At 52.1% G+C, this 21,989-nt stretch overlaps 9 protein-coding genes across 9 annotated transcripts; 4 read left to right on the top strand and 5 right to left on the bottom strand.

The window, feature by feature from the left end:
- Window positions 1-858: 858 nt before the first annotated feature.
- BO95DRAFT_516264 (uncharacterized protein) lies at window positions 859-2,082 on the top strand. The gene is made up of 3 exons (XM_025591806.1): window positions 859-1,041; window positions 1,094-1,223; window positions 1,283-2,082. Exons 1-3 carry the CDS (start codon window positions 920-922, stop codon window positions 1,961-1,963), a joined length of 933 nt encoding a protein of 310 aa, XP_025440145.1. The 5' UTR covers window positions 859-919; the 3' UTR covers window positions 1,964-2,082.
- Window positions 2,083-2,745: 663 nt separating this feature from the next.
- Window positions 2,746-4,961, top strand: BO95DRAFT_475109 (uncharacterized protein; the record flags this gene model as incomplete). Its single annotated transcript, XM_025589833.1, has 8 exons — window positions 2,746-2,854; window positions 2,938-3,179; window positions 3,242-3,352; window positions 3,419-3,563; window positions 3,614-3,768; window positions 3,824-3,981; window positions 4,038-4,846; window positions 4,867-4,961. 8 exons carry the CDS (start codon window positions 2,746-2,748, stop codon window positions 4,959-4,961), a joined length of 1,824 nt encoding a protein of 607 aa, XP_025440144.1.
- Window positions 4,962-5,566: 605 nt separating this feature from the next.
- Window positions 5,567-7,038, bottom strand: BO95DRAFT_445006 (DUF3425 domain-containing protein). The gene is made up of 2 exons (XM_025587033.1): window positions 6,695-7,038; window positions 5,567-6,636 (listed from the first exon to the last, which is right to left on the bottom strand). Exons 1-2 carry the CDS (start codon window positions 6,840-6,842, stop codon window positions 5,750-5,752), a joined length of 1,035 nt encoding a protein of 344 aa, XP_025440143.1. The 5' UTR covers window positions 6,843-7,038; the 3' UTR covers window positions 5,567-5,749.
- Window positions 7,039-7,203: 165 nt separating this feature from the next.
- On the bottom strand, window positions 7,204-12,041 carry BO95DRAFT_475107 (multidrug resistance-associated protein; the record flags this gene model as incomplete). The annotated part of the gene is made up of 4 exons (XM_025589832.1): window positions 7,204-9,041; window positions 9,098-9,289; window positions 9,341-11,635; window positions 11,697-12,041. 4 exons carry the CDS (start codon window positions 12,039-12,041, stop codon window positions 7,218-7,220), a joined length of 4,656 nt encoding a protein of 1,551 aa, XP_025440142.1. The 3' UTR covers window positions 7,204-7,217.
- Window positions 12,042-13,130: 1,089 nt separating this feature from the next.
- ilv3 (dihydroxy-acid dehydratase ILV3) lies at window positions 13,131-15,613 on the top strand. The gene is made up of 4 exons (XM_025590316.1): window positions 13,131-13,319; window positions 13,395-14,797; window positions 14,866-15,184; window positions 15,249-15,613. The coding sequence occupies exons 1-4, from the start codon at window positions 13,249-13,251 to the stop codon at window positions 15,295-15,297; spliced, it is 1,842 nt and encodes a 613-aa protein (XP_025440141.1). The 5' UTR covers window positions 13,131-13,248; the 3' UTR covers window positions 15,298-15,613.
- A 60-nt stretch (window positions 15,614-15,673) lies between these two features.
- Window positions 15,674-17,095, bottom strand: BO95DRAFT_445001 (alpha/beta-hydrolase). The gene is made up of 6 exons (XM_025587032.1): window positions 16,855-17,095; window positions 16,761-16,800; window positions 16,522-16,646; window positions 16,233-16,428; window positions 15,838-16,141; window positions 15,674-15,772 (listed from the first exon to the last, which is right to left on the bottom strand). The coding sequence occupies exons 1-6, from the start codon at window positions 17,058-17,060 to the stop codon at window positions 15,741-15,743; spliced, it is 903 nt and encodes a 300-aa protein (XP_025440140.1). The 5' UTR covers window positions 17,061-17,095; the 3' UTR covers window positions 15,674-15,740.
- Window positions 17,096-17,570: 475 nt separating this feature from the next.
- Window positions 17,571-19,698, bottom strand: BO95DRAFT_516259 (putative GABA permease (Uga4)). Its single transcript, XM_025591805.1, has 7 exons — window positions 19,505-19,698; window positions 19,298-19,443; window positions 19,188-19,235; window positions 18,982-19,129; window positions 18,309-18,928; window positions 17,871-18,255; window positions 17,571-17,817 (listed from the first exon to the last, which is right to left on the bottom strand). The coding sequence occupies exons 1-7, from the start codon at window positions 19,590-19,592 to the stop codon at window positions 17,639-17,641; spliced, it is 1,614 nt and encodes a 537-aa protein (XP_025440139.1). The 5' UTR covers window positions 19,593-19,698; the 3' UTR covers window positions 17,571-17,638.
- Window positions 19,699-20,429: 731 nt separating this feature from the next.
- On the top strand, window positions 20,430-21,852 carry BO95DRAFT_393963 (uncharacterized protein). The gene is made up of 2 exons (XM_025583681.1): window positions 20,430-21,736; window positions 21,812-21,852. Exon 1 carries the CDS (start codon window positions 20,599-20,601, stop codon window positions 21,382-21,384), a length of 786 nt encoding a protein of 261 aa, XP_025440137.1. The 5' UTR covers window positions 20,430-20,598; the 3' UTR covers window positions 21,385-21,736; window positions 21,812-21,852.
- On the bottom strand, window positions 21,473-21,791 carry BO95DRAFT_465762 (uncharacterized protein; the record flags this gene model as incomplete). The annotated part of the gene is made up of 2 exons (XM_025589160.1): window positions 21,473-21,726; window positions 21,779-21,791. 2 exons carry the CDS (start codon window positions 21,789-21,791, stop codon window positions 21,473-21,475), a joined length of 267 nt encoding a protein of 88 aa, XP_025440138.1.
- Window positions 21,853-21,989: the final 137 nt, after the last annotated feature.

Genomic DNA, 21,989 nt, shown 5'->3' with positions numbered 1-21,989 from the left:
CAGACGCAGCTCCAGTCATTCCAGATGACAATATTCATGACGGATGTGGACGGAAGATGGTTCCACTGCAATAGGTTGTCTTATGACTAAACCGCTCCTTTGAGTCATTACTCTTAAGCATGGCAGGCCTCAGGCTAGAGAGACAGCGAAGGAACTACTCCATCATCCGTGGTTAAATGATCAGATAGAATAGTATGTCTGCAGCGCTCATTTTATCTCCTGGGATCTTCTCCACTCATTAAGTTTTGGCTCTCTGAAAGCACGTAGTTAGTAATCATGAAAAGGAATCTTACTCGACCGAAACTTGAAGCAGCCCCAAGGCGGGTGGTGCTATGGGAGACACACATTGAGGAAAAAATTGTAGCGGGGCTGTGAGCAGGAGCATAGGAGTAGTTTTAGCTCGTGAACACCCAAGTGCCGTTGAGCTGCTCAATCAAAGGTAGAGTTCCGTCTATCAAAGTATCTACATTCCCACAGATTATGCAACTTTCATGCGTGCAGGCAGACTATGAGGAGATTCAGCTTCGCATATTCCTCTACAAAACCCAACATCCGACCCCGGCTGGGCAACATCTTCCAAGACACGTTTTACAGGTCTTGCTACCATATGTTCCAAATACATTACGTACACGCAAGCGAACTGGCGTCGTTGCAGGTTTCTTTAATAGCTCATTATACAGATGGAAGCATGCCACTGTGAGTTTGAAACATAGGCTATCAGGTGAATGTCAGATCAAACTTGATAACACTGCAAAGTGAGATTGCCCCTCAGGCCACCTACAGACCTAAGTAAAAGTCTGGTTTCTGACTTCCTCTCTTCCCGTTTCTTCTCATCTTCCCCACTCAAGTCCCTGAGCGCACCCTTTTGTCAAATTAAGGAGACCTCCGGAGATAGATCACCGATTTGGTGTCCACCAAGATGCCTAAAAGAAAGGTACCTATATCTAGCGATGCAGAGGTGCCTTCAAAAAAGAAAGCCACCGACCCTGCCGCTGTCTCTCTATCAAATCTCGGGAACATGATCATGAAAAATGAGGAAAGGTAAGTTTTCTCTCCTTGAAAATCGATGAACACTCCTCTCATAAAGGTCTAGCACAAGTAACCAGCAAGATTCGCCTGAACTGACCATAGATTGCGGCCAATATGCGTATTCTGTTTCCCTTGCGCGAGCTTGTTCAAACTCTGCCTTCATCGAGCGTGAGTACGGTTCGCGCAGTAAGCCGGTAAGATTTCTGCTAGTGCACAGGCCGTACGTATCTTTCCAGCTGATTGCCTCGAACAGACGAGCTGCACCCTGGTGCTTCAAGATGATCGCCGGGTGGTCGAACACATGGTCAAATATTTGCATTGGGGAGAGTCTTACAGGTACCACGGCAAGCAGCCATTTGACGACACAATGTTCAAGAAGCGCAAGCTGGCAACCAAAAGTCGCATGGACACCCAAAGCAAGAACATGGGCACTCATTCGAAGAGTCCTGCGCCTTCTGCCGGTCGAGATCGATCCTTCGTGGTTATTCCTTTCTTTATTCAGCTCTATGCACTGGCCACGCACCTCGAGGCCGACGGTCTCAGGGGAATCTGCAAAGGTGTTATCATGAGGGCACTCAGTGTTGACATGGACAGAGCCTCGCTGATGTGCGCAATCAAGGAAGTGTATACTCGCTTCGATGAGACTGACCAGATGCTGCAAGATATGGTTGTGGCAGTTGTCCGGAACAACCTGTCTCTCTTGCAAGCGCATACAGGCGAGGGAGGGCGTAAGTCGACCTTGAAGGATGTTCTTGATGCTACTGCCTCTTTCTGTCGTGATCTGAGTCTGGATTTGTCGAATGCTCCGCCGCGTCATGATAAAAACGACGCCATTGACAATGATGATGATGAGGATGATGAAGATAATGGAGGTGATGGAGAAGGCGATGGCAACTATGGAGATGATCCCAATGACGAAGATTGGACCCCATGACGGCAATGAGAGGATGGGAAAAGCTTTCAATGACTTTTGTCACGACATGGGGAAGTACATTTGAGTATCTTGTTCTCGAAATGATCCTTCATGAATCTGCTGGTAATCAGTGATGTATTGCATCTAGATGGCTAATCAAACTCTTGCGCATCTGAGATCTTGAATCCTGGATTCTGCATGCACGGCTAAGTTCCAACTGGCGTCTACCGGTACTTTCGAGATATGCGACACATAGAAACAAGCATGTCTATGGCATGTTCGCAAGATCTAGCCTATTTGACTTCATCATGAATGAAGCATAATATTCTAAGTGCTGTTATAACATGAGTCTCGATGGGAATCCAGACCGGCACTGCTTTTTCTTTGCTATTTCAGAACGCTGACCTTCGCCATCACGAAACTCTTCTTCCTCCTTCAACCCCTCCAGATAGACTATCATCAGCCCAAAACTATGCAACACCGTCATACATAGACTTCAATTCCAATCTCGGCCACTGGCATATAACTTCCAGGCACCAACAGACCCTCAAATCGACCATGATTGCGGGGAAGCAAGTGGGGAAGCGCGTGTTTTTTCCCCCGCGGCCCGCACATTCCTTTCCCACCTGAAGTGGGGGAGGACGACAAGCATCAGGCTGGACAACAAACAAACCACTTACTGGCCAACGACCTGCATTTCTTTCCCCCATCTTTGCCCCTGTACTTCTACCCCCCAGCCCGTACATAAAGGTAGGCAGTCCACCGCCCACAACCCCACACTCAAGGTCCTTGAAAACACCAACATGTCTCCAGCAAGACAAGATTACGAGATCGCCGACGACGTCCCCGTCCTGATCATCGGAGGCGGCCCGTGCGGTCTACTCCAGGCATACTTACTTGCTCAGTTGGGAGGTACCTTTCTTTCTTTCCCCCTTTCCCGACACTCAGTCATTTGCAGGAAGAACACAAGGTTGAAATAACTCCCATCTACAAAGTTAAATCCTTGCTCTGCGAACGCTACCCAATACGGCTCGACGCTCCAAAAGCCCACGCCTTATCACCAAGGACACTCGAGCTATGTCGCCAGTTCGGCCTCGATGTGAACGAGATCCGTCGATTGGGCACCGGGCGCCAGGACGCATTTTGGGTGAACTTCGTGACACATCTGAGTGGGCAGCAGGTGGGGCGGTTGCCTTATGAGCGAATGGATCCGGGGGTGCTGGACGATACGCCTACGGTATTCCCGGCTTCAGCAGGCACATGCTCGAGGAATCAAACAAGCTAATTGCTGAAGGCTAGATGATCCACAACATTCCGCAGCCGGACTTTGAAGACTACGTGCGGAAGCAGTTGATGAAGAGCCCGCTGGTGGAGATGCGCAAGAATCATTCATTTGTTGGGCTTGAGGATGTGAGTTGTCTCTATCCCTCGGATTGTGCTTAAATCCTGAAAGGCTACATGCTGAAACTTGACAAGTTTAGGGATTACGTCATCGCAACCATCGAGGATCGTGCTGCGCAGCGAGAATACCATGTCAAGTGCAAGCACCTGGTCGCTTGTGATGGGGCAAAGAGCGCTGTTCGACGGTTTCTGGGGGTGGAGAGTGAGGGAGAGGACTCTTGTTTGTGAAGCTTCCCCTTTGAGGGCCTGACACTGACGCATGACATCTAGACGAGACGATGATGACCATCCATATAAACGCTAACCTCTACCCTGTCGTTAAAGGCAAGGTGGGCATGCTTCACTGGGTGATGGATCCTGAGGTATCCGGCTTCATCATCGGGTATGACCTCGGGGGGAATCAGGTGCTGATCTGCAATTTTGATGTATATCCGAATACCCTTCGTGGCTGCGATCAAGAGGCCTCACTGACGAACCTAGTCCCAAAAACACCCAGTAGAGTCCTGGAACGAGTCCCTCTGCCGCAAGACCGTCGACGCCGCCATAGGCACACACATCCCCTACAACGTGCTGAGCTACCGACCCTGGATTCTGAGCCGGAAGGTAGCCAAAGCCTATCGCATAAACCGCGTACTCCTGTCAGTAACCTCCGAACCTGCTCACCCCCAGAACAACCCCGCTTACCCCACGACAGAGCTGGCGACGCCGCTCACTCCTTCCCCCCAACCGGCGGCCTAGGCCTGAACAGCGGCCTGGGCGACGTCCACAACCTCGCCTTCAAACTCGCCGCCATCCACCACGGCCATGCCAGCCCCTCCCTTCTCGACACCTACGAGTCCGAGCGCCGCCCCGTCGCGCTCGTCAACGCCGCCCAAAGCGTCAGAAACGGCCAACAGATCTTCAGCCTCCTGAAGACGCTGGGCGCCACCGACCCAGACGTGCACGTCGCGCGCGAGAACCTATACCACACCGTCGCCGACCCCGAGCGCGCCGGCGCGGTGCACGAAGGCATCGAAGGCCAGCGCGAACATTTCGACAACCTGGGTTTGCACATCGGATATGTGTACGGGGAGACCCAGGTTCCCGGCTGCGCTTCCGTCTACCAGGCGAAATGTGTGCCGGGGGCGCGGATCCCACACGCGTGGATCGAGCCTTCGACGGCTGTCACTGGTCGGCTGGTGGGGCCCATTGATTCATCGTATGTTGGGGAGTTGTCGATGGAGGAAGTGGGGCGTAAGCGGTTCTCGGCATTGGATCTGTGTGCTTTCGATGCGTTTACGCTGTTTGTGGATGGGGAGTTCGCTGATACTTGGAGGGGCGTGCTTGAGGAGGCTGCGGACAGGTTTCCGCCAGGACTGAGGATTGATTTGGTCGCGAGGGGCAGGGATTTCGATCTTCAGCCCGGTGAGGCAGGCGAGAAGTGGTTGGGGCTGATGCAGCTGGTGCTTGGTCGGGCGGTGTTGGTCCGTCCGGACCAACATATCCTGACAGTGTTTCATGGCCGTCCGGATGATTTGATGGAGGTAGTAGACGTGCTGAGGAAGTATCTCGCTTGGTAGGTATGCATGTAGAGCATTTGATCTGGAAAGATGCCGCTGCTGGACTGATTAAAGCATAGACTCTCGTGACTGCCTCTCTATACAGCATCTTCTCCTGCAGACATCAGTCTTTTATGTCTTGTTGCTGGCAGATTCTTTGTCTTCAATTGTACAGCGCCACTACACCACCTGGCTGGCCTTTGGAGAGAGCTTGATGTTGTCATTGGGTTTACATCATATACCACCACACCACTTATGCATGTACTGTACCAAACCAACCATCCTATAATAATCAATAAATCCAGCAGCATGCCATCCGAACGACCGCCAAAGTTCAGGGAATAGATCTCTCGCAAGACAACCAGACTCAGGTCGCCATCAAACAGCGTCCGTCTACTTCAACTCTAGAGTACCATAATGGTAAATTACCACCACGTCATGGTGCTGTAAATACTAGCCAATACACATATTTCAGCGAGTGGATGACAAATACACCACCGCGCCAAGCATGGAGCCTGCAAAACGGACCCTTGCGCTTCTCATTGGCCACGCCACGACTTAAGGTGCAGACCGGTCACGGAATTTCTGATGGGCCGGGGGGGCTGGCGGGCTTAGTGGGAGGGTAGTGCGTCATGAGCTTTCACTCACTATAGTCGGGCTTATAATATGGAGCCTAGAACGTTTGCATGGAATGATCTAGCTTGGAGGATATAGGTAGTTAGTGAAATTTGCGAAGAATGACGCAGGTCACGGGAGAGAGACCTAACACCACCACAACGCAAAGAAGGATCCTACCGTAACGCTGTACTGTACATACATTGGACATTTACAATCTTCCCCCTCCCACAAAAGAGGGTGGGTAAGACCATCACAAATACCGCAAAAGCAACTTCTCGCCCCTCCGCGCCCGCCACCGATTCGTGCTGGCCAACAACTCGGCGCAGCCGCGCACCACCCACGGCCACTTGCGCAGAAAGTCCTCGGTGATCTCCCAGTTGCCGGGGTCCGAGGGCTCCCCCCACACGAGCAGACTGTACGTGTGCGTGGGCGAGTCCCAGAACCCCATGATGTCCAGGCACAGCTCCTCGTCGTCGAAGCGGTCGGCCATGGCGACGAGGTTGTCGCGCAGCCGCGGCAGGGGGAAGAAGTCCAGCCACGGGTGGTGCGGGACGGTCTGCTGGAGCTTCGTGGGGCGCAGGTGCAGCGGCAGCGCGGTCGGGTCGAGGGCGCTGTGCGGCTGCAGGGTCGTGAAGACGGAGAGGGCGTCGTCGTGCATCCACTCGGCGCCGGTGCCCATGCCCAGGGTGGCCATGTTGGTGGCGAAGGCGCGGTAGACGTTCATGCGGCTGAGCGTCAGCAGGTGGTCGAGGGTCGGCGAGCCGTGGATGTAGGAGGCGTAGGCGACGCGGGTGAAGTCGGTGAGCAGGGTCTGGAGGTGTCGTTGCGTGGTCAGGTCTGTGCAGGGTTTGCGGTCGGGGCGCGGGCTGCTGCTCGTGCTCGTGCTCGTGCTCGTGCTGCTGCGGGTTTGCGACTGGGATGGTGGTCGTGTTGAGAAGGAGAAGGAGAAGGATGTGGATGATGATGATGCAGATGTGGAGGGACTCGTGGTCGAGTTGGGGGAGGAGGTCGATGGGGAGAGGACCGTGATCATCTGTTCGTCGCTGCTGCTCGTGGGTTCCTCCGTTTTGACCGTTCTTCGTATGACCTGATTCGGTGGTTGAGTCTGTGTTTGCCGCGTTGCTTGTTTGCGTTTCCCTGAAGGAGTACTGTCAGTCATGAGATAGTGAGTTTATTTGATAGGTGAGCAGCTCACGGTAAGCCCGCTGGTTCAGACGGTTCTGTCGTCGCCGTCGTTCTTTGCGATCTCCCATGCCGGCCCAGTCATCTTCAGGGTCCACCTCGGAATTGGCCGTAACGATCGAGATAGCAGCGCCAGTGCGCTCTTCCTTCACCAGCTGCATTTCCGATTCCGACCCCATCCAGTTGGCAAGGTATGAAGTAAGGATCCTCGACGGTGGCGGTATGATGGTATGGTGTGGAAATCGAACCCGCGATAGTGCAACAATGCAATGGCTGATTTAAGGTTAGTTGAAAGATAAGAAGTTCAGAGAGAAGGATCCAAGATTCAAGTCTAACCCAGGCTGGATCCGGCCGGGGGTTTTATGGGTGGAGGAAGCCGGAGCTAAACTTAACCCCGTTGGCTCTCCACCCGCCCGTTTCGTCCTGTCATTACAAGCCAGTCTCATTTCAAGTGGTCATTATATTGAACTTAAGAATTATGTACAGCTTGCAACCTGAACCTTGAACATCACGCCACGCTAATGAATCCAGTCAGTTTATACTCCCTTTCTCTCCTTTCCCCAAATCATCTCTTCCAACACTGCTTTCTCCCCACTGTTCTGCACCAGATTTCGAAATACACCCCCCTCAATAGTCATCAGTTCCTGTGGTGTACCGAATTCAGCCGCCTTGCCCGCGTCTAGAACCAGGATTTTGTCGAAATCAGCAATGGTGCTGAGGCGATGTGCAATGACAAGAAGAGATGTCGCGTTTCGTCCGAATTCCTCCCGAATTGACCGTTGAATCAGGGCCTCGGTTTCCATATCCACGGCGGAAGTTGCCTCGTCCAGAACCATGATTTTAGGTTGGGAGACAATGGCTCGAGCAAGACAGAGAAGCTGTCTCTGCCCTTGGGAAAGATTGAGACCACCCTCAGAGACCATTGATGAGAGGGAAGCAAAGAAATTCACCGTCTTGAGAGGGCCTGTGGTCGAAGAGGCAGACGAGGATGGTAATGTGCTGCTGTCACTGAAGGGCTCGTGGCTGGAATGTGAGGCCAAAGTCAGGGTATCCTCGAACGAGACGAGGTGTACTCGCTCTAGCGCGTTGTAGAGCTCCATATCAGTGTGTTCGTGGAATGGATCCAAGTTCGACCGCAAGGTGCCCGAAAAGAGCACGGGGTCCTGTGGAATGATAGCAAGACGGCTCCGCAGAGCCTGGAGCTTGATCTGTGAGATGTCCAGACCATCAACGAAAATCCGACCACGCCGAGCCTCTAAGAAGCGGAACAACGCCAATGTTAGCGAGGATTTTCCAGCCCCGGTACGTCCTACCACCCCCAAGCGTTGGTTGTGCTCCAGGCTGAAGTTGAGCCCGCTGAGCACTGGAGGTAGATCGGGCGCATATCCCACCACAAGATCTTCGACATCTACTCTTCCACGAGTCGGCCAAGCGGCAGGTGGCTCTACACCACCCTGGTCTTCCATGTCAATACCAGTGTATTCCAGCACACGCTCAGTCGAGTTCATATCTGTTTCCACATTCGCGTAGAAGCGCAGTCCCATGGCCACGGCATAGTTATACTGTAACGCGAAGCTCATGGCGAAGCCTGCCAGCGCAGGGGTGATGTGGGGGATGTACACGACTAGCGCCGCTGTAATCGTTGACAGAAGGGCGCCTGCAATACTCATCCGGATACCAAGCCAACGATCCAGGAGCCAAAGGTACCAGGCTGTTTGTGCGTGTCGGTCAATTCGAGCATACATGTCTTTGATGTATACCTCTGTCTTGTGGAAGGCACGAATGGTCCCAAGTCCGACCAAGGTAGATCCAAAACGCTCCAAAACCGGGCTTTTTGAGGTGCTTTCCAATCGTTTGATTTCTCGCATGCCAACCAGATAGATCCTCGACAGTTGAAAACAAAGAGCAAGCAGAATACAAGCGAACACCAGGAGAAGAGGTGAGACTAGCAGTCCGGCAGCGAGAATACCTACCAACTCCAAGATTTTGTAAACAAGGTGGCCAATGTCGTATCCAAGCCTCCAGTCAAGGATGTTGATGTCAGATGTGAACCGGTTGAGAATGCGACCAGTGGGCACGGTATCCAGCCATCGCAGAGGAGATCTCAGGACGGTATACAGTAGATCATTAAATAGTTGACGGGAGGATTCAAGCGAAGCGAATGCGAGAGCTAATGTGCGGATTGTGCCCACTATACATGCGGCGACAGAGAAGCCAATATACACGGTAAGATAGAACATCAAATCCTCGTCGGCTTCGAATGTCCAGACTTGGCTCCTGGTGTCATCGCGAACACGTGCGAGATTTGTTTCATCAGACGATGGGGTGGACGCACTTGTCCAGACGCTGACCCACCAGGACTAGTGCTGTTAGCTATCAAGAACCAGGGATTTGTGAGTTATCAGGAATTCCATACCCGACCGACTAGAAGAGCCATGAAAGCGCTGTACGCCAGGAAGACCACTGTCCAAAGACGGAGACAGTTTCCCTTGGTCAGATACGCAACGTAGACCTTGGTAGAAACAGCCCCCCTCTCACGCTTCTCATCTTCAGTAAACCTCCTGAGGGTATGAATGCTGGTGGCCGTCGAGAGACGCGAGTTCGTAGACTTTCGCGAGTTCGTGGACACACGCTTCGATGATACTTTGGGTCCCTGCACCTCGGTTGGGGTTTCAGGCACTGTTGTTTCGGCAGTCTGATCCAGAAAGTCGGCCAGATTTTGGGTCACGGCCAATTCCTCCTTCGTCCCGGCGTGGATCATGATTCCATCCGCAAGAAGAACACAATAATCTGTCCGAGGCAGGCAAAGACCCACATGGTGGGTGACGAGAATCCGAGTCCTATTCTGACCGAGTTCTCCTGTCAGGGCACGCTCATAAAGGTGACGTCCTGTTTCAGCGTCAAGCGCGCTGAAAATATCATCCATAATCAGTATTCCTGCTCGCGAGTATAGAGCACGCGCGAATGATATACGCCACCGCTGACCGCCGCTAAGATTGATCCCATTAGCACCAATGTCCGTATAGTCACCATCGGGTAGCATATCTACATCCTTCTGCAATGCAACAGCACGGAGGACTTTGCGGTATCGGTAGCGATCGTAAGGGAGACCAAAAAGAATGTTATCCTTGATTGTCGCATTCTCCATCCATGGGTTCTGGGCCACATAAGCCACAGCTGTGTCAATAATCCAGTCATGACGTGTTGCTCTCTCATCAAATCGTTCAGCAGACGGTGGGCTATGCGGAATGGCCACCATTCCACCCAAGACATCGCATTCCCCTAGGATTGAGGCCAAAAGCAAGCTCTTTCCGGAGCCAGTCTTGCCAGCAATGACACTCAATCCTTTAGGCGGAAATCGAATGTTAAGGTTGCGAAGGCAAAATCGCTCTTCATCTTCCCAATCAGATTGCTCGTCATCGTCATCCTGTGCCGGCCATGCAATCGTGGCGTTGTCGAACGATATCTTGTCAACATCAGATGTATAGGGAGCTTTTTCTGCCGAGTTCAAGTATTGATCAATGCGAGAAGCACTAATCTTAGCCTCCATTGCTTTGGACATTAGATCAGGCAAGCTCGCCAAAGCAGATTCTAGAGATCCAAAGACAGAAAGTGCCGTGAATGCTACCGACGCAGATAATTCGCCATGAGTCAGCGCGTACACGGTCAAAGACACTGCAGACAATAAGAGCGGTCCCATAATCCAGACAGAAACCATGCCAGTGGTGTATAGGGATGTCTTCCATAGGTACTTGAGCTCGATACGGCGTTTTTCTGACACTCGATCCTGCCATTGCTGTTCCAGAGCTGAGAACTTGATTTGTCGTATGCCATGTAGAACTTCCGCTACCGCACTCATTCGTTTGTCGCTAGCGTTCATAAAATCTTGCTGGGCTGCCGAATATTTCTTGGTCAAGTGGGTGTTCATCGGTGTCACCAGAACTGCCGCAACACCACCAGCCAGTAAACTTCTCCATCCGATCAATTGAACCAGAAAGGCAGACGCCATGACCAGTCGAAGAATGCAAGATGGAATCAGGTAGTTATACATGACAAAGTCAGCGATGCGCTTGGAGTCCACGGTAGCCAGATTGATAACAGTTTGGCGGCTTCCTTGTTGCTCCAAGTCTTCTGTCTCTTCGGCGTCATCATCCTTTTCGTCTGCTTCACTGTAGTGGCTTAGCTGCTTCACGTCCTTGCACCGTAATGATTTGGCAAACACTAGAGCTGAGATTCCTTCGTAAATCGGAATCCATAACTGAGAATAAATGATCCACCATAACCATGATTCAATGCTGGAAGACAGAACGAGGACTACTCCCAGCCCAAGAACCCAGACCCATGTTGAGTTTGCGTCCCCCGGAGAAGAACAACGATCCTCGAGTGACTTTAGTATCCCAAACAAAGCTACCTGAGGTCCAAACCCAAGCAGACATTGAATTATACTTAGCGTGCCTTGTAGCATGAGAGGCCGGATGTGTCCCAGTATAAGCGCCTTCCACAGCTCCCGAGAGTTGCGCATCCTTTCAAGCCTTGCATGGAGAGTTTGAGCACGAGCGCTTAATGGCAATCTTGGGAGGTCGTCCAGTTCCAGAGTCTTATTCGTCGCCACAAATCGCAAGAGACCGTTGACCCAGCTGAACGTTATTCTGCCCAAGATGCTTACGCTCTTTTCTTGGTCTACCACCTGTCCTTGGTGATATACGTTGGGACGCCTGGGTATCAAGACGCAGAAGAGACCTCGTAAACAGGCAAGGCCAATCTGGCTCGTCATGAGACTCGTGGATAAGCGGCCAAATTCATCAAACTCTCCAGAGCGCCAAAGAAGCCCAAAATCCACACATGGCATCATTATCATGGCACAGCTAGCCGCAGACGCGTACATTCCGAGAACATATCGTTTGACCGGTGCCGATTCGAGGAAGAAACTGGCGGCTTGTAGACAAAGTACCATCTATCAATTGTTAAAACAGACCCGAGCTATGCTAGTGAGCTAATAATGATTGAGGACGTACCCATCCCCCCATCTGCAACCAGAAGGGAATAACATATTGGCGTTGACCCGATTCAATTGAAATGATAGCCTGCGACAATGATACCCCAAACCCAAGGACCGATAAGAGTACTATAGCGACTCGCTGCCACGAAGCTGTGAATGCTTCCAGTGACCCTTGTGTGGCTTCTCCGTCCTCATCTTGATACCTCGACAGACCGAACAGTGGCGTCTCAGACGTGTCTGGTGAATCGGATGCACTATCGATTTTCGGTTCCTGAAAGCGACGGATTATCGTGATCAAAGCTGGTACTGTACAAACAGTTATTAGCGAAACACCCAAGGCATCAAGCACAATAGACGCCATTTCGCGACTGAATGTCATCCCGCATGAAACCTCAGCACCTCGGGAGGTGCGATTTGTCGACAAAGGTGAGGGGATAGGGGCGACAGAATAGACAAGAAGGCAGACCAGAGTAAACGCGTAGAAGTCGGTTCCTGGCTAATGGCAAGGGTGCTGCAGGGCTTGCATACCAACTGCATTCCTGCCGCGTTCCCTTGCTTGCGATATCAAGGAAGGCAGTAATGCTTCCAATTAAAATTTGACCACAACAACGTTCAGGAAATGACTAGGCTAGTCCTCAGAGAAAGCCTTTAGTTCAAAGCTCACAAGATCCTCTTTGATCAGGTGGGAGATTGTTACTGTTCTTCTTCCAGACGACGGTGCACAGTGTAACACTTGAGCTCGCCACTGATGCCACATGACCTTACAAATAGGTTTCCGAGGTCGAGTACAGAAAGATTGATTGTATTCATGTCGCATTTAGTACTATCTTGTCATGGTTGGCTCGATGAACTTGAAGCTGGTTGTAGGTAATTTATTGTATACACTTGGTCGCACGAGAGCATCATTCTGCGCAGGGAGCAAGGCAATGTGTATTTTCCAGCAAGATTATAGGGTATTATGAAATTGTAGCCAGGAGAAAACAGACTCATTAGTGGTCTGAGAAGATCAAGAATTCTAAAGGAGCATACAACAAAATTGTTTGAGGGAAGACAAGTAAGTATCACCACAACGGGCGTCAGTTTTACAGAGAGCTACTAAAGCGCGGCGGCAAGAACCTCGGCCTGTTTGGGGCAAGCGTACCGTGACCTGGCTGGCAGTCATCACAGCTGTGTCGGAAGCGGTGGAACTGATATACCGGTACACTAGACCCAAGACAGCTAGCTGGAGGTAGCTCCCCAGAAAAAGCAGTCGAGACCGGCCTCAGCTCAGCTCAGTCATCCCAGCCGCGCCGATGATTGGGTAATGGCTGACAAACGATGGGCAAGGATTGGATGGCGGGGAGAATCTGTCCAACTCCGGCCCCGACTTCGCTGCGGAGGCCCCCCCGGCCCATTTTTCCCAGCTGTGTGTGACTCTCTGCTTGACCTCCGGGTGCTCCCTTATATTATTCCTGTTTGTGTTATGGCCCAGGGTTTCTAAACTTCTCTCCTACCCCTCACCCCGACCCTTCTCCTCTCAATCAAGCTTCCGTTTGATACCCCGTGAGTTGCGTGCTCTCGATTCGGCAATGCTTCTCTCACAGACCCGCGGGCGTATGCCCGCCGCTCTCCGGAGCCTCAGCCAGCGCTCTTTGAACAGGTGAGTGATACCATTGTTGTCTAGCTCTTTGCATGATAGTGGACACATACTGACTCATGTCTTTGCAATACGTAGCCGCTCGCTGTCCACTACCCTCCCCAGACACCAGAACGCCGACGACAAGGATGCCGGCCTCAACAAGGTCTCCCGCCATATCACCCAGCCCATCTCGCAGGGTGCCTCCCAGGCGATGTTGTATGCCACTGGTCTCAGCGAGGCGGACATGAACAAGGCTCAGGTTGGAATTTCGTCTGTGTGGTACAACGGTAACCCCTGCAACATGCACCTGATGGACCTGAACAACCGTGTCCGTGAGGGTGTTCAGAAGGCCGGACTGGTTGGTTTCCAATTCAACACCGTCGGTGTCAGTGACGGTATCAGTATGGGTACCAAGGGTATGCGCTTCTCCCTGCAGAGCCGTGACCTGATTGCGGATTCCATCGAGACGGTCATGGGCGGTCAGTGGTATGACGCCAACATCAGCATTCCCGGCTGTGACAAGAACATGCCCGGTGTGTTGATGGCGATGGGCAGAGTCAACCGGCCCAGTTTGATGGTCTACGGAGGCACCATCAAGCCCGGTTGCGCCTCCATGCAGAACAACGCGGATATCGACATTGTTTCCGCCTTCCAGGCCTACGGACAGTTCTTGAGCAAGGAGATCACCGAGCCCGAGCGCTTCGACATCATCCGCAACGCCTGCCCTGGTGGCGGTGCTTGCGGTGGTATGTACACTGCCAACACCATGGCCACCGCCATCGAGGTCATGGGTATGACCCTCACCGGTTCCTCTTCCAACCCTGCCGAGTCCCAGGCCAAGTATCTTGAGTGTCTCGCAGCCGGTGAGGCCATCAAGACTCTTCTCAAGGAGGACATCCGCCCCCGCGATATCCTGACCCGTCAGGCTTTCGAGAACGCCATGATTGTCGTCAACATCACCGGTGGCTCCACCAACGCTGTTCTCCACTTGATCGCCATCGCGGACTCCGTTGGCATCAAGCTCGACATCGAAGATTTCCAGGCTGTTTCCGACCGCACACCCTTCCTGGCCGACTTGAAGCCTTCTGGCAAGTACGTCATGGCCGATCTGCACAACATCGGTGGTACTCCTTCCCTGCTCAAGTTCCTGCTCAAGGAGGGTATCATTGATGGATCCGGCATGACTGTTACCGGTCAGACCCTGGCCAAGAACTTGGAGAAGGTTCCCGACTTCCCCGAGGATCAGAAGATCATCCGTCCCTTGTCCAACCCCATCAAGCCCACCGGTCACATCCAGATCTTGAAGGGTACTCTGGCCCCTGGTGGCAGTGTTGGTAAGATCACTGGTAAGGAGGGTCTCGTCTTCACCGGTAAGGCCCGCGTCTTCGATGATGAGGACGACTTCATTGCCGCCCTCGAGCGCAATGAGATCAAGAAGGAGGATAAAACTGTTGTTGTCATCCGCTACTGCGGTCCCAAGGGAGGCCCTGGCATGCCTGGTAAGTGATTACAACCGGTGCCTCTTTTTGACGCTCTCGGGACCTCGTTAATAACATATGTCCTCTAGAAATGCTGAAGCCCTCTTCCGCCCTGATGGGAGCCGGTCTCGGTAACTCCTGCGCCCTGATCACCGATGGACGCTTCTCCGGCGGTTCTCACGGATTCCTCATCGGCCACATCGTCCCCGAGGCCGCCGTCGGCGGTCCCATCGGTCTGGTCAAGGACGGTGATGTGATCACCATCGACGCTGAGAAGCGTGTCCTCGATCTGGATGTCGACGACACAGAGCTGGCCTCGAGAAGACAGCAGTGGGAGGCTGATAAGACTGCCGGCAAGCTGCCTCCTACTGGTCTGACCCTCCGCGGAACTCTTGGCAAGTACGCTAGGTACGTATACTCTTTTCTGAAACATTCCATCAATCAAGGATTCTCACTAATGCTTGTCCCCTAGACTTGTCAAGGACGCCAGCCACGGCTGTATTACCGATGCCCTCGACTAAACGTCACGCCGTGGGTTGTAACTTCTATTCCAACTAACCCCCCATCTTCTACGATTATGTCTTATTAGCTCCTCCATCCTACAGGATTGTAATCTGGTCTTTCTTGTCAGGGTGAGCCTGGGGACTCGTTCGGTTCTTATATCTCCCTGGTTTTGAGTTCGGCGAATTTCTCTTTTGCAAGACCAAAAGCAAGATTTTTTCCTGTGTTATATACAATTTCCTACTATCTATCGCCTCCTGCATGTTTTATCTACTGAAGAACAACCAATGATGATGATACCATTCTATTGAAACATGTTGAAGAAAGAAATCTTTTATACATGCAACCAACCTTTAGCTCTAGCTCTAGCTCTAGCTCTAGCTCTATCACGCGCACGAATCTACTCCCAAACCCAGACCCAACCTATATACACCTGCACCCCCAACCTGTTCAAACACTGAGCCTAATCCAACTCCTTAAAGAATTTAACCACCGCTAAAACACAAACAATATTAGCTCAAGCCCCAACACCGACCATGAAAGGAAGGGGCAAAACAAACCAAGCCTAAACGCCTCCGGATTCTCGGAGATCAACCAATGGCCCGCCTCAACATCCGCGATCCGCGCCTGCGGGAAGAACGCTTTGATCGCGGGGATCGCATCGTCGGTCACGTAGCGACTCCTCGTGCCGCGGACGAAGAGCGTCGGCCCCTCGTACTGCTTCGCGCCGGGCTCCGCGTACGGGAAGTCGGCCATGTCGACCAGCGACTCGCCGAGGACGGCGAGCGGGACGCGGAATTTCATGGTCTGGTCCTCCTCGGAGCGGACCAGGTTCGTGAGGAGAAATTGGCGGATGGGGAGGGACTTTTCTCCTCTGGTTAGATTGTGGTTTATGTTGGGGGCAAGGGGAGTAGGGGATTGTGTGTGCGGGGGCGCGGGAAAACGGCAGGCATACCTCCTCATACTCCTTCAGGATCTTATCGGCATCGGACTGTTTGGTCACCTTGGCGGCTTCGACTTCCTGCATTCCACGGACGTACTTGCCGAAGTCACTCTTGAGGGGCGCGTTGCGCGGGGCGTTGTCCACGGGGACCAGTGCCGAGACGAGACGCGGGGATTCGAGGGCGACGGTCATTGCGGCTTTGGCGCCCCTTCACAACAGACCAAGGTGTCAGTTTCTTTTCAGGAAAAAAAAAGACTCTCGAATAGAGTGGGGCTGGCAGGGGGGGGGGGCAAGTTCATACATCGAGTGCCCGATCAGCGCAGCCTTCTCCAGCTTCAACTGCTGCATGAACTGGACCACGTCCTCCGCCATTACGGAGTAATTGTGCTCCTCGGCGTGGAACGAGTGGCCGTGGTTTCGGAGGTCCTAGCCACACCACCAAGAACATCAGAATCAGAACCTCTAGCCTGTGAGTTAAGGCCGTCTGGAGGACATAAACCCCAACGCGACTCAAGATAAGCAGGGCACATGCATGCATACCACGGTGAAGACCTCGCATTTGAGGTCGCGGGCCAATGCGCTGCAGTTTCATTGTCAGTCATCCGCTACCACATAACACGCAGGGTTGGCTTACCGGCTGATGCTCCGGTTGTTCTGCTTCGAGCCGAACAGGCCGTGCAGGAAGATGATCGGGCCCCGGCTTACTTCGTCCTTCTCGGGCTTGAAGACTTGGTAAGACAGATCGGGGTCCATCCGCTGGGTGGTGGAGGAGAACAGGCGCGCGAGGCCCGCTGGGCGCTGGCTGGCTCCGGCTCTCTTGAACAAAACCCTGGAGAGCATATTTACTGGTATAGGAGGGGAGATTTCTGTCAGTCGGTAGAGGTTGTCTATAACTTGGACATGCATCCTCGAAACGCGCGATACGTAATTAATCCGATAACCCAACTTGGGAGATGAGTCAGCATGGAGTTGATGAAGTAGTGCCTCAGGCATCAGTCGGGGCTCGTCTTCCCAGTCAGGTCACAGTGCATCGAGCACAAGTGATGTCTGTTATTACAACGCTCAATTAGTCGAGGTAATTGGATCCCATGCCGGGAGAAGGTGGGTACTGTATATGTTAGGATGCGTCATCATTATAAGCTCAGATGGCCGCGTTATGAAGTTCGCACGGATATATAACTATGCGCTGTATCATGACCGAGCAAAAACGCAAGACCGCGCCAGCAACACCCATCTACTGCAACCAAACACCACCATTTCTTATTAAATTCGAATCGGATGAAGGACCGAGGTACTCCAAGATACTGGCTGAAAAACACATGACAAATTAGATATAGAAATGTCTAATTGCTCCAAATCTATGTTTCATCTATCCTTCATGTTTTTTTTAAACACAGCTCTATATACCAGATCAAATGCTAGGCAGAAGGAGGGTCTTTGCACCCTGGCCGGCTGCTGTCGTTCTCCACCCGAGAGTCAACCCCGTCAACAGTCATTTTGGGTCCAGTGTACCACTTGCGAGCAAACAGAAAGTAGTACGTCATGCAAGCGACCCAGACGAAACCGTTAAGCACAATCGTGTAATTCATATCCGAAGCTATATCATCATCATTAGTCAACCATCCTTGCTGGGAAGAGGGAGACACTCACGGCTCGGATTCGGGCCTGTGCTAGGGAACATTGACAAAATCAAACCGAAGATCAACCACACCACGGCCACGGTTGCGATCGGTCGACTGAACCACCCGGTGTAGAACTCGCCCGGACGGAACCGCTCTTTACCCCAGATCAACCGGCAAAGAATTGGGGTGCCCCAGGCAACGTAATTGCTGGCCACGAAGAGCGAGAAAAGCGCGTTGGCGGCGACGGAATTGATCAAACATAGTAAACCGAAGACAATGCAGACAGCTACGAAGCCGCACATCGCCCGTACCGGCTGATACTGAATGCGCTTGCTCACGTGGCGAAAGTAATTTGAAAATGGCAGGGCACCGTCTCGAGAGAACGCCCAGGCCTGTCGAGAAGCGGCGACAATCTATGTCTATTGTTAGAAGACGCAAACCAAGCAAAGGCTTTATCCAGACGTACCAAGCTCAGCCCGATCAAGAATTGGATCACGATCAGCACTCCCATGAACCCCAAGGCTCCTTTCTTGCCAAGCGCTGTGAAATAGACCTGCGCCATGGGCTGTCCGTATATGGAATCGTATGTTGTGCTAATATCCTGGTCCATCACGGCGGCAATGATACTCAGCACCAAGAATCCCAGCACGCATGCACAGCCCGATGACCAGACGATTCCTAGGGGCACGGCCTTCGCAGCATGTAAAGCTTCCTCACTCATATGCACGCAAGAGTCGAAGAATCCAATGGACCAAATTGGGGCCAGAAATGCGAGGATGAAGGCCCATCCCTTCGGCCATGTCGTCAGGTTATCCACATGCCCGTAGACCCAGCTGCCAGGGTTGAGTGTTCCACCGTTAGCGACCTTGCCCACAGGCAGAGCAATGACAGTGGCGATAATAATGGCGATGTTGATGAAAATGCAGAATGTCTGGATCCGGGGCATGATGGGGCCCGTGTAAATGCCGCATAAGGCGTGAAGAAGAATGAGGCCAACGTATACACCGTAGATGACACCGTTCGAGGCTGACCATGCACCGTCGCGTGCTATAGAGACGCAGGCAAGAATCATGAGCGTAAGTGTGTCTGTCGTCCTGTAAGCGAATGTCTCGACTCATGGTTAACCCATATCTGCTCACAGTCTACCGAACACATCCCCCCGACTAGCCCCATGGTGTTACTGTATCCCACCAAAAAGCTTAATGCATTCTTATATTTGGGGCCTGCGAAGTAATGAGTCCACCAATATAACCCACCGGCTGTGGGCATAGCTGACGACATATCGGCCTGGAGCAAGATGGAGGCGTTAGCTGCGCTCCCAGCAACAATATCACGGAGTGCATACTAATGCTAATCCTACGCAGAAGATGAAGAGACTTGCAACGAGCCAGCCCTAGGATAATTAGCGATTTCGGATCCTGCAATGAGCATGTCGCTCGAGTTGGGTGAAATTACCCATGTCATTGCCGCGGGGCCAGCTGGTAAGTTGAAGGCGAGGGTGGACGCTATCGAGGGCACCAGACCCATGATACTAAATGCGACAGCGAAGATCTGGACCGTGGAGTATTGTCGACGAAGTTCCTGTTTGTACCCGAGGGTGGCTGAGGCATCGTGAGCCGATTGCTATCGGCATAATGAGGCGGCGAATTACGGAGTACTCACCAAGTAATTGTGAATCTCCGGGATCGGCCAGTCCGTCCGCACTAGACGTGGCGGACGAGGCCGTTGGAGAATGCTGCTTGCCTGCCATTGCTGGATGCTGTGGATGGTGAGCAAGCAGCTTCACTATGAGGAGGGGGGGTAAAGGGAAGAAGGGAAATGAATATGGTGATGATGATGAAAGGAGCGACAGGAGAAGGCCCCCGTTATTTGAGGGGTCAGAGCTTGAACTTCCGGGGCACGGCAGGGAGAGGCAGGAGACGAAATGTATTAAAGTTTGCCAAGCAGCGGCGTACCCACGTACCCGTGGATGTCGAAGCCATTTTGTCTTGCCTCAAACTTCAGCTTTTCCATGCTCACTGGCAAATGGCGTATTTTAGTGAGATTTAGTGGTTGAGTAGTCTCCAGTTCCAGGGGCGTTGAATGGATTGAATGGAGTCGATGGCCTTTCTTCCCCACATAGGAGCTGGCATGGGCCTCCGATCGGCGGGTCTAGTCGGTTGCAAAGCAATGGTCGAAGTGGAACCGGATGCGATCTCCTCGAGCAATCTGCCAGTCATTGGAAAAGTGAGATTTCCAGGCACTAATTTAGCCAGGTTGTTGCAGAATGCAAATTGCTCGCGCCTGCAAACTAAATTAGTTCCCTGCAGCACCACGGCTGGAATAGAGGTCAGTGCCACAGACTCGGGAACGTTAGGAAGCAGCCAGCCAGTTTGGTGCATTTTCCCGCGTCTGGTCTCTTTGTGTGATTGGCTCACTAGACAACTGGCTCGAAGAGTGATGATGTCAGCACTTGTGTAAATGGAACAAATGATTACATTAGCTATGCTACTGTGCGACTAACTAGATATAGCTAGTGCTGGTTTTCATGGTTACTGTAACCCAATCCTTATCGTCAACAAACCCACCTCAGCCACTGCACCTTATCAGTTGATCCATTCTAGAACTATGCATCGAATTTAGCCCACCATGTCGTCCAGTAATAGCGACTCTAACGACACTGAATCACTTGCGTCTTCACTCCAGCCCACTGTGGTAGCTTATCCGGATGTGAGTCAACTTGACGCGTATCTCGTTAACTCAACGTTTTCTCATAAATGCAGGAAGAAGTACTGTGTCTAGATCTCGAGGAAAATGACTATCTCTATCGAATCCGGAAGGGTAACCGCATAGTTTATGCGCGGATCTTCGATGGAGATGTTATTCCACCCGACTACAGAACGGATAGCTACCGAAGCCTTCTGCACCTGCGGAAAGTCCCACGGTGGGAGGAAGAATGGACAACAATCACAGTGCGAAGGGGCGCTCACGGCCTTGAAAGCACTCTCGACGAATTCAAGCCCCATGGACTGAATCTCGCAAAGCTCGACGTTTTTACAGCTAAGTTTTACAATATCTCAGACCTGTCAACGGTTTCTCGGATCGGTGCTCGCGTGTTTCGAGTCAAGGGCGATGGCGAAATATGGATTCTGAAGATCGCGCAGTTCAAACATGAGATTCGGTACCTACAGCAGGAGGTCGCTATCTACTCCGAGCTCTCTGCATCCGGCTTTCCACTCGCCCCGCGCTTTATTGGGTATGCTTATGAGGATACAAGGGAACGGACCGTCGGCTTTCTTATGGAGGATATTCCAGGGTATCCACCGGACATACGAAATCTTGAGGAGTGTACGAGGACAATTCGCCTACTGCATGCCTTCGGCTTTATTCATGGGGACACCAATAGATACAATTTTCTCATCACCGATAAGGGTGCCCATGTATTCGACTTTGAATCCACAGTTGCGCTAGCCGATGTCGACTCGGAAGCAGCTTCCAGGGAGGTAGATGTTCTTGAGGTCAACCTGAGGGATGAGTCTGGGAGAGGCAGAAAGCACGGATGACGACGTGATGTCTTTACGCGCTGATGAGTTAGACTTGTCTCATGGATCAATTAGGGCCTGTACACTCACACAGCATCGTCATAGCTTCTCAGTCGCTATCCAGACACCAGCGGCATTTGTGTGACGACCATTCTGTATCAACATAGTCCAACTTCCCGCTGTGGCATCTCAAGTCTGGTTTTCCCTTATGTTTCTTGCACTTGATAAAACGTCCATCCTTCGAATGTCCGCACTCATAACGGACTTGCTCCTGAGTGCAGACGGCGTGCGAGCGAGTCTCATTGCCAGTTGCAGTACCAGTTGCAGTACCAGTACCTGTCCCAATACCGGTCTTGGTAGACTCTATGCCGAAGTCAGTATATCCTCTGCTGCCTTTGAAACACAAGTGACTGACCTTTCTGCTCCATCTTCGAGTCGAAATGAGTAGTCTGAGATTGCTTATGAACATATTGGAGGAATTGTAACAACCAATCAGACTGTGTACTTCGTGCTCTAGTGTTGATTGATGAAGAAGCGTGCAGGCAGAGGTGGAGAGTTTTATGCTCAGTTGGTAGATAGTCCTAGAGCAGAAACACAGCAATCAATTAGGATTGAATTGATACTCC

Source organism: Aspergillus brunneoviolaceus (assembly GCF_003184695.1).
Source record: "Aspergillus brunneoviolaceus CBS 621.78 unplaced genomic scaffold BO95scaffold_52, whole genome shotgun sequence".
NCBI lineage: Eukaryota > Fungi > Ascomycota > Eurotiomycetes > Eurotiales > Aspergillaceae > Aspergillus > Aspergillus brunneoviolaceus.
This window is presented reverse-complemented; position numbering and strand designations above follow the sequence as displayed.

Excerpts from the sequence above, each read along its gene's own strand:
- BO95DRAFT_516264 (XM_025591806.1), top strand. The coding sequence starts at position 920 with ATGCCTAAAAGAAAGGTACCTATATCTAGCGATGCAGAGGTGCCTTCA. Across the intron at positions 1,042-1,093 it reads ATCATGAAAAATGAGGAAAG|CACAAGTAACCAGCAAGATT; the intron begins GTAAGTTTTCTC and ends ATAAAGGTCTAG. Across the intron at positions 1,224-1,282 it reads ACGGTTCGCGCAGTAAGCCG|ACGAGCTGCACCCTGGTGCT; the intron begins GTAAGATTTCTG and ends TGCCTCGAACAG.
- BO95DRAFT_445006 (XM_025587033.1), bottom strand. The coding sequence starts at position 6,842 with ATGCAGCTGGTGAAGGAAGAGCGCACTGGCGCTGCTATCTCGATCGTT. Across the intron at positions 6,637-6,694 it reads TCTGAACCAGCGGGCTTACC|GGAAACGCAAACAAGCAACG; the intron begins GTGAGCTGCTCA and ends GTACTCCTTCAG.
- ilv3 (XM_025590316.1), top strand. The coding sequence starts at position 13,249 with ATGCTTCTCTCACAGACCCGCGGGCGTATGCCCGCCGCTCTCCGGAGC. Across the intron at positions 13,320-13,394 it reads AGCCAGCGCTCTTTGAACAG|CCGCTCGCTGTCCACTACCC; the intron begins GTGAGTGATACC and ends TGCAATACGTAG. Across the intron at positions 15,185-15,248 it reads ACTCTTGGCAAGTACGCTAG|ACTTGTCAAGGACGCCAGCC; the intron begins GTACGTATACTC and ends CTTGTCCCCTAG.
- BO95DRAFT_445001 (XM_025587032.1), bottom strand. The coding sequence starts at position 17,060 with ATGCTCTCCAGGGTTTTGTTCAAGAGAGCCGGAGCCAGCCAGCGCCCA. Across the intron at positions 16,801-16,854 it reads AACAACCGGAGCATCAGCCG|CGCATTGGCCCGCGACCTCA; the intron begins GTAAGCCAACCC and ends ATGAAACTGCAG. Across the intron at positions 16,142-16,232 it reads TCCTGAAGGAGTATGAGGAG|TCCCTCCCCATCCGCCAATT; the intron begins GTATGCCTGCCG and ends AGAGGAGAAAAG.
- BO95DRAFT_516259 (XM_025591805.1), bottom strand. The coding sequence starts at position 19,592 with ATGGCAGGCAAGCAGCATTCTCCAACGGCCTCGTCCGCCACGTCTAGT. Across the intron at positions 19,130-19,187 it reads TCTGCGTAGGATTAGCATTA|GCCGATATGTCGTCAGCTAT; the intron begins GTATGCACTCCG and ends ATCTTGCTCCAG. Across the intron at positions 18,256-18,308 it reads TCTTGATCGGGCTGAGCTTG|ATTGTCGCCGCTTCTCGACA; the intron begins GTACGTCTGGAT and ends CAATAGACATAG.
- BO95DRAFT_393963 (XM_025583681.1), top strand. The coding sequence starts at position 20,599 with ATGCAGGAAGAAGTACTGTGTCTAGATCTCGAGGAAAATGACTATCTC.